At 45.1% G+C, this 9,435-nt stretch overlaps 1 protein-coding gene across 2 annotated transcripts in view; it reads left to right on the top strand.

The window, feature by feature from the left end:
* The first annotated feature begins 1,713 nt into the window (after positions 1 to 1,713).
* The window catches only part of RECK (reversion inducing cysteine rich protein with kazal motifs), a 62,580-nt gene continuing 54,858 nt past the window's right edge, over positions 1,714 to 9,435 (top strand). The window contains exons 1-2 of one of the 2 annotated variants that reach the window (XM_074146253.1): positions 1,714 to 1,852; positions 6,096 to 6,154. In XM_074146253.1, the coding sequence (XP_074002354.1) occupies positions 1,774 to 1,852; positions 6,096 to 6,154 (138 nt within the window). In that variant the 5' untranslated portion in view covers positions 1,714 to 1,773. The remainder of the gene's footprint in view (positions 1,853 to 6,095; positions 6,155 to 9,435) is intronic. The other variant, XM_074146251.1, reaches the window with a different exon arrangement.

Raw genomic sequence — 9,435 nt, 5'->3', positions numbered from 1 at the left:
GCCCTTGTAAAAAGTCCCCCGCCAGCTTGCTTGTGGGCCCCCTTCAGGTACTGGAGGGTCTCCCTGGAACCATCTCTTCTCCAGGCTGAACAACCTCAGCTGTCTCAGCCTGTCTTCATAGCCGAGGTGCTCCAGCCTCTGATCACCTTCATGGCCTTCCTCTGGACCCGTTCCAACAGGTCCATGTCCTTCCTATGTTGAGGGACCCAGAGCTGGACACAGTACTCCAGGTGGGGTCTCACCAGAGCAGATTAGAGGGGCTAGAATCACCTCCCTGGACCTGCTGGCCACACTGCTATTGATGCGGCCCAGGATACAGTTGGTTTTCTGGGCTACCAGCACACATAACTGGAAAACCCATCGCCTTGTTTTTTTTTTTTTTCTGGACCACTTATGAATTTGATACTGGAATTAAAGAGCACTGGTTTCCTACAGGTACTGTCTGTGGAAGACCACAGAGTCATTAATAACTTGGTAGCTTGACAGACTGCCTTTGGAGAAGGCGTTCATTGGGATTGACAGATTGAAAATGGGATATAAGCAGTTTGTGGGTTCTTAAAAATGTTCATGTTTTACTATTGCAGAAAATCTGATAATGGGATGCCAAGATGCTCATCCAAGAAGCCTAGAGCTGTCAGAAGCTGTTCCATTCACCTTGGAATGGTCATACTTCGAGGCAAAATAGTTACTAGCTATGAAATGAGCAGTAACTCAAGTTTGCTTTGACTTCATTGAACAGCTTATATTAAATTTCTCTTGAATTCTTAAAAAAAAAAAAAAAAAGTGAGATAATTTGATCTCCACAGGGAGAAGAGCCTGCAGTGGTGGCCCTACTGTAGGGCCACTGTAACTGAAGAGGTTTCTTCAGTTACAGACTGAAACAATACCTGCCCCGAGCCCTTCTGGTAGCTCGTCCCCAGAGCGAGTGGCAAGAGCTGATGCTGAATTGAGCAGTCGCAGCCTTGACAGCCTCCTCACCTGGGTACTTGTGGGGTGTCCTCACAGCCCGGGGCGTCAGCCGGTGGCCCGCGCTTTCTGCCCCTCAGGTCACTTCTCCCACGGGGTCACTAGATGCACAACGTAATTTCAAGCTGTAATTTCAAGCAGAAAACAGCATTGTACAGAGGGCTTACAACCAAGACTCCGAAAGTAGCGTGTGGAAAGATATTAATAATGCAGCTGTTATATCAATAGAAATAAACCGATTCAATGGAATCACCTCCTTCATGAACACTTTCTCCTGAACGCTGTTTCTTCTCTCTTTAGCCCGCTTTAAAGCCATACCCGCCCGAAGCCTCCCTCCGGGCACCCACTTGCTGCTCCATGGGCTGAGGCGGGGCGGGGGGGTACGGAGGGAAAGGCGGCACGGGGTGAAAGCCAGGCTACGGGCTACCTGTGCGGGCGGCGGCGAGGGCCGGGACAGGCACCACAGAGCCGGTACCCACGGACGGGACGGGACAGGACAGGACGGCCGCCCCACGGTGCCAGGCCGACGAGGCACCGCCGGTCCCGCTGTCGCCGCGGGCCCCGCCCCGGACTCAGGCCCCTGAGGGGGAGGGCGGGGCGGGCGGCGGCGCGAGACGCAACTCCCCGCGGCGGCGGCGGCTCTGGCCCGCCGGAATGTCCGCGGCGGCCGGGCGGAGGGGGCGGGGCCTGGCGGAGGCGCCGCAGCCAATGGGGAAGGCGGGAGGGGGCGCTGCCGGCGTCAGAGCCCGTCCGTCTGGCGGGCGGGGGTCGCGAGGCGGGGCCGGGCGGCGGGTTCGCGACCGGGCCATGGCGGTAACGGCCGCTCGCTGGCCCTGGGCCCTGCTCTGCCTGGCGGCGGTTCCGCTGCTCTTCCCCGGGGCGGCCGGTGAGTAGCGGGCCGCGGGGGGTGGCGGTGGCGGTGGGGGGAGGCGGCTCCGCGGGTCTCTCTCCAACAACATGGCGTAGTAGCGAGGCCGTCCGCGGGGTGCCGAGCCTTGGCGGGGGGAGTGGGGGGGCGGTGGCGGCGTGCGCGGGGATGGGGAGCGGCCCGGCGCCGCGGGTCTGGGGGTGAGGGGGGACGGCACCCCGGCAGCCGCTGCCGCCCGCACCTGCCCCGCGGGAGGCTGCGGGGCCGCTGCAGGTGAGGGTCGGGGGCGGCTCCCCGGCTGCCCGCGGGGCGATGCCAGGAAGGGGCAGCGTCGCCTTCTCGGTGTCCGTCCTCTTCCCGCTATCTCGGTGTCGGTTCCCGCTATTCCTCACCTCCCTCCCCCCCCCAACCCCCGCCCCGCCTCCCCGTGGGGAGCACGGGGCTGAAATATCGGAGGTGGGGAGGAGCGGGGTGCGGGGGTACCGTCCGTCCTTCCCGCATCCCGCCTGCCGGCGCTGTGGGGAGGGATTGATGGACCCCCTTCTCTCGCCCCACCGGGTTACTGGGATCTGTGCCTCTGGTTGTCACGACCTACCAACGGGTAGATCCCTAAGGCGGTGGTTTGAAATGGAGAAGACCTAGTGTCTGGCTCCAAATGGATAAAAACCCGACTGCGGGATTGCCACGTGAAATGTCAGAGCAGCCCTTGTGTCCCAGGGCTGGTGTTCCTTGTGGCTTTGCTAACATCTTAAATGAGAAGAATAGTACTGAACAAGGTATTGAATTTTTTTAAAAGTGAGGGGAAAGTGTTTAATGGAGAGAAGAGTAGTGGTAAAATAGTTTCCTGCGTTAAAGTTGCGATAGCAGGTAACTTCTCGACAGGACCGAAAGAGAGTAATGAAAAAAGCAGGCAGCACAAGCAGAGATATGGGTGAACAGCTTGTAATAAATGGATCGCGTTGGTCATGTTGTCATGGGAATGGAAAATGCAAAATATGTAACATTTTAAAGCAGAAGACCGTAATCACTGAGGCATTTGTGGCATTTCATTGTTGTTCTGTAGCTCTGATTTCTAATGAGGCATGGGTTTAGGAAGAAGGCAGTAAAAAGCTAGTGGAACGGAATATGACATACTCTATCCCAGCTTTCCTGGGATAAACCTACTCGTATTGCAGAGATAGCAGATCTTACCAAAGAACGAAGTGTGGATGTTTTGCAGTTGGACATGAATAAAATTGGATGTTTTTTTTTTTAGTAAAACTAGAGAAAGTGGGAATGAGAAAGTAAGGGGTTGACCAAAAGAGATGTCATAAAACATTTCAGAAGAGATTAACTGGAAAGAGAATTGAGGAATTGTGTTTGGAATGGACATTGTTGATAACTTCTGTTTCTGACTTAAGCACTAAAGATTACTCTGGGCAAGTTGTATTTGCTGCTAATTCAAGATACCATCAGTTAATCAAGATTTTGTATAAAAGGAATTAAATGACCATAAAGTTTAGTATATTGTTAGTGCATTGTTACACTCTTTGGTATAATAAGACCTGAAATTCAGCAGCGGAAGTCATTGAGAAGGAGAACTATCCTGGATGTGTGTTAGTTCATCATAAGAGGGTTGAGAGCCACTGAAAACTAATGAGTAAAAGGCCACAGAGTATTAAATAATCTATGTAAAGGAGTGTTTAATGAAATGTTACCTAAGATATTAATGAACTCAAATCGTAGTGACATACACAGTTAAACCTATGCATTGTCACCTAAGTCAAGGTAAATTCTCTTTATAGGCTGAGAACTCTGAATTCTTTGACCTCTGAAATATAGCAGTTACTCTCAATAAAAAAATTATATAATGAAAAATTTCTGGGACTGAGAGTGGAACAAAACAACAAAAAAGTGATTGAGTAGCCGGTATTTCTGTTTGTAAGTAAAGCCTATGTTTAAGTACATTTGGTTGGGGTTTTTGTTTTGTTTTTTTTTTAACTTATGAGAATTAATTTGCTGGATATTTTTTCCTTGTGAACCTGAATGTTTTCCACAGCACTGTGTCAATGTGTTTGCAGTCTGATTGCATAGGCACTGAAATTTAGAAACATTTCTGAAAAAATAAGTGCAACTCTTGCCTTGAGGAAAAACTGTTTATTCTTCAAAGTTAATAGTTTTTATTGTTGTTATGCATTTCTAATGCCATGGCTCTGTAACAGGACTAAGGAAGTGTAAAGCAAGGCTTTTCAGTTAAGTGAAGTAATAACTGAGGTTTGACCATGGTGGAGCATGCTCATGGTGAAGTTGATTTTTGGCCCAGATTGGTTTACTAGACATAGCGCAGGAAAACCTGCAACATCCCATGTGTAGCCCTCAAATCAGAAAGATTTTTAAGCCATCTGTGTCATATCTCAATCCTTTCCTGCGATGGTAGAAAATTGGCAAAAAGACATTAAAGTCAATTGTACAATTTCATTCTTTCATCGTGTCGTAAGCAGGATTTTGGTGCTGTCCTCGTTTGTTACAGGCATTTTGCTGGGCTGTTTTCAATTATTAATGAAAACCTTCACCAGTTACAAGTCTTACTTTGGTTTCTCTTCTTTCCTGCTCAGGAATGATAGATTTCTGCATTAAAATATAGCTCAATCCTGTAGTAGCTGTCTTAAATTTTGACTGTTTCAGGCAGCCTTTTCAGTGATTCCTCCTCCCCAGTTCCTCAACATTTTCAGGCTGAAATTTTCTTTTCTTTTTTATTGTCATTGTAATATTTGTGAGAATTTCGGGTTTGGTGGTGGTGGATTCTTTTGGGTTTTTTTAATTGGCCGTCTTCTCTTAACAGCTATAAGCTTTCAGATGAAAACACTTGGAAGCTGTGAAATTATCAAGTTATTGATGCCCAAGATCCCTCTTACTGTTTCAGTCAAAGTCTATTTAGTAACTAGAGATTATGAAATACAACTTTATATGTGTGGTATCATTGTACAGTATTGCTTTTATGTTTTGTTGGTGTGATGGGTAGTTCAGATCCGTTTGAGCAGAACTCTGTAATCCTTAAACGATCCCGCGTGTGAAGATGTGCATGGAAGTAAAAGCTTTAAAGGAAATCTATGTCTGTCAGTTTTCTAATACACTATTCCAAACACTGGGCAGTAAGGATGAAAATGAATATCAAGGAGTTTTGCCATTAATTTTATATCCATAGAACCATAGAATTGTCTAGGTTGGAAGGGACCTTTAAGATCATCTAGTCCAACCATCAACCTAACGCTGATAAAAAAACCTCATCACTAAACCATGTCTCTGAGCACTATGTCAACCTGTCTTTTAAATACCTCCGGGGATGGTCCCTCAACCACTTCCCTGGGCAGCCCATTCCAATGCTTAATAACCCTTTCAGTGTAAAAATTGTTCCTAATATCCAATGTGAACCTTCCCTGGTGCAACTTGAGGCCATATTGACCAACTTGAGGCCATACTGACCAAACTTAACTCTGAACTAAGAAAATATTTGGATGCTAGGGGAACCAAAGCACAACAAAGTGTAATGTTAGAAATGCTGCTTTAAACCTTGGTGTTCTGTGACATCTCAGTATTTCAATTCTTGTTTGAAACAACAGTTTCTTGTTTTTGGTATGTTCATATCTGGGTTTGCTCGATGACTTCCACCTAGTCAGGCAAAACCACTCTTAATCATCACAGAACCACAGAATGATACGGGGTTGGAAGGGACCTCTGGAGATCATCTCGTCCAACCCCCCTGCCAAAGCAGGTCCACCCAGAGCAGGTCACACAGGAATGTGTCCAGGCGGGTTTTGAATGTCTCCAGAGACAGAGACTCCACCACCTCTCTGGGCAGCCTGTTCCAGGGCTCTGCCACCCTCAAAGTGAAGAATTTCCTCCTCATGTTTAGATGGAACTTCATATATTCAAGTTTGTGCCCATTTCCTCTTGTTCTATCTCTGGACACCACTGAAAAAAGACTGGCCCCATCCTCTTGACATCCATCCTTTAAGTATTTATAGGCGTTGATCAGATCCCCCCTGATCCATCTATCACTAGTGGAACAATTAGCAGTTTTGATTCAAGTTTTTAAGAAGACAGAGTTCAATGAGCAGCTGTGTTCCTGCTCCGATTTCCTTTTCCACCTGTTCCTAACTGGTTCTTGCACTTTTCGGATTCTGTGAGAATCATCTCACAGATGGGCTCTTCTGTTCAGAAGTGATAGTTGAGTGCTTCAAGTCTTTTAAATACCTTTTTCCCTCCCCCTGCTTTTCCATAGGCTTGTCTTGTTGTTACCATGCAAAGGAGAACTTAATGTGCCGGGATGTCTGTGAACAGGTAAGCTTGTTTTAAATTTGGTTTATCCCTCAGAGTTAAAATCATGCCTCTAAACAATGTTGTAGCAAGATTAGGGTTATAAGGAAATGATTTTCTGTGTGAATACTATGGGCTATTCATGAGATGTAGTATTATTGTTATTTAAATGAGAACTTAAAGGTTTAAAACTGTGGTCCTCATTCCTTTCATAGTGGAAAATAGGTTCTGCTGAAGTCCAGGAGAAATAAAGATAAGAATCTGAGGTCAGGATTTGGTCAAGAAGTGATAAGCATGTTAGGAAATGGGAGGGGTGAAGGCATTTTACTCAATTTCTGGATCTTGTGTATTTCCAAGTTTTTGCGAGTTTAAAATGAAGAACAAGACGTTGGTACTGTTCTTTCTCCCTGCCACTTCTTATTTCTTAGCTAAGCATCCAAGATACTCATTATGATATATAGCTTTGTGAATCCAGCAAAAATTTGCTTACACACTCTGTTCACAAGGTAATAACAAAGAGCTGTTTGTACTTAAATTCAAGCTTGGAAAAATACTTTTCCACAGCTTATGTTCAGATTTGTACCTTTGGGTAGTATGTTGTACAGCTTCGTGTGTATATTTATATAAACTTATATGTGTAAAAAATTTTACATCAGTAAAGCATACATACATTTTTATGTTAAAATTGTGCCCTGAAATCATACCTGCCCCCTTTTCTTGTCTTCGTTACCCGCTTTGAGGCTATTCAAAACCGAAACCTGGTTATGATTAAATTTATATTTATCTGTGATTGTACTAACAAAGCTTTTAGCTTAAATTGCACTTCTCCCTCCCTGATATATTTATAGAATGCAACCAAACCCCCTTTCAGCTTTCCTGTTGTTAGGCCAAACAAGGAAAAGTCTTACAGTCTCTTTGCATAAAATACTCTCTCAATTCCTATAATTATTCTTGCAGCCCTTCCAGCATAAGTTTATCTCTTTGAATACAGGTAAGCAAAACTGTACATGGTATTATGAACAAAAGTATAGCACTCTGTCTTAAAAATTGTGTTAAAACTTATATGTGAGAGAAAGAGATCCATTACTGTACATAAACAAATTTAATTGGCAGGTTTAGTAGCTGCATTGAGAGGGCATTTGGAATAATCTGTCCAGTTCTTTCTTCTGTTCCATTGGTTTGAAGTTCCTAGTTTGTCATGTGAAGTCATGTTAGCTCTTAATGAAAGGCCTTGAGCTTTATATTGTCAAATTTCATCCCATTCCTGTTATACTAATTCTAATTATTGCGTAGGGGTTTCTGTGGTTTTTTTATAAGATATTCTGATCTTGCATCATCTGGATGATCTCTCTCTACTCAGGTAATCAGCATATTCAGGGTCTTCGTGGTGAGAGGTCTAGAACATGTCTAAAGTAAGACTGGTGCCCCTCCAATTGTTTGATAAGGAACTTAGTTACCTCAGGCTGGCAGCATCATTTTGTGAATGACCCTTTGATACAGGCCAACAAACTGGCTGATGGGGCTGTCTACTACTTTTTTTCCTTTTTCTCATGTTCTGTAACTTAACCATTTTGTTCAGCATGATTCAAATGCTTTGTCTTTGTTGGAATACGTTCCATTTTGGAATGTATTATTTGATGCTTACCCCCTTGTCTTAAACGTAAAATTTATAGGATGAAGGTTTACGTACATGGAAGGTGACTGTAAGGGAAGAGTTGGCTGAAAGAGTTGCCTTTTTCTGACTTTCCAAACACCTTCTCTAAAATATTTGCCATGCACTTGTACCTTGTCTATACCACCACACTGTACCATCCTGACATGATAATTTCTTTAATAATAACACAAAAATTGTTTTCCTCCTAGACTTGGTAGTTTGTGCCATAAAACATTTAAGTTGTTTGCCAGGGCCAGCAGAGAAAGAGAGCAGGCTTGTGCCCCATATTTCTATTCAACCAATGCTTAGGGAATGCCAGTGACCAGGGTGGGGTGCGCAGACAGGAATTTTGGTGTTAACCCGGCTGTTTGTTGTGGAGAGGGCCAGCAGGAGGTGCAGATGTACTGCTTGAGACTGTGTGCACCTGTATGTCCAGAAGGACAGTCTCTGGCACTGGCTGGGACAACCACTCATGACCGTGTTAGAGGTCTTGACCCAGAGGGAGCTCTTGAGGAAGAATGTGTCCATCCAAGTCTCGGACTGCAGGGAAAGGATGGTGTCTCTCCTTGAGTCAATGACACTTAACCTGTGGGAGTCGTGCTCTGGTCAGCTTCCTGAACTGTCAGATGAAGCAGCTGGGGATAGAAGCATTGCCTCAGTGTAAATGGGAGCTAAACAAGCTCTTCATGGAGAATCTTCAAGGGCAGTAGCCTGAACTATGCATTTTATGGAAAGAAGGATGGCCAGAGTCTATGCTTAGTGGAGACTTACAGTTGGTGACTCCTGACAGCAGGAAGAAGTTTCTTGGCCTGTCTTTCGATATGCGCTGACAGAATAGATTTGGGGCCTTAGAACAGGTAAGGAAGAACAAGGAACGTCAGGGAGTCATCTTGACCTGGTCAAGTGGTTGTAAACAGTGCCACCAGGAGAGAGACTTTCTTCTGCAGGGGATGGAGGCACTTGCTGTCTAAGGTGGTTTGTTTTTTAGGGACTCAGATCTAGGGTGTTCCAGAAATTGCAAGGTTTTTTTTGACCCTCAGACTATTACCCATTGGCTGCTCATGGACACCAGTAATACCATTGAGGGAGGCCTTGCCATGGCTAAAAGGTAACTACAGCCAAAGGACAAGGGTGAAGGGCACAGGAGACCCAGTGGTGTTCTCCTTGATCCTGCCAGTTAAGGAAGAAGGCTTGATTAAGGAGTTCTGCTAACTTGTAATTCAGCTACTTTAAGAGAGCCCTTTGAAAAAGAAAACCTGGATTACAGATTTGTTTGCCAACTAACATGATTCAAACCTCTAATTATTTTGCATTTTTAGCAAGTATTATTCCAAGCTTAGTTTCAGTATCACCTCCTTCTCGTGATTATTTGATTGTCTGTCAGACACTGTAGCAAGGAATTAGTGTGCCTGTCTTTCTCTAATTGATATTTTTTTTCCTAAGTTTATTTCTGGGAAGTTTCACAACAATAAGGTTCCTGGCATCATTCATATCTGTACCACTGCAAAGATCTCTATCCGGATCCTCCTCCAAGCGTAAGAATAGTCCATCCCCGTCCTCAGGAAAACACGTTAATGTTTCAAGAGTCTGGCTTGGCTAAACAGAGAAGTTGTGAGCAAGCTTCGATACAGAAAGACAGTATAGAGAAGGT

The sequence above is a fragment of the Numenius arquata genome, chromosome 4 (assembly GCF_964106895.1).
Source record: "Numenius arquata chromosome 4, bNumArq3.hap1.1, whole genome shotgun sequence".
Taxonomy (NCBI): domain Eukaryota; kingdom Metazoa; phylum Chordata; class Aves; order Charadriiformes; family Scolopacidae; genus Numenius; species Numenius arquata.
This window is presented reverse-complemented; position numbering and strand designations above follow the sequence as displayed.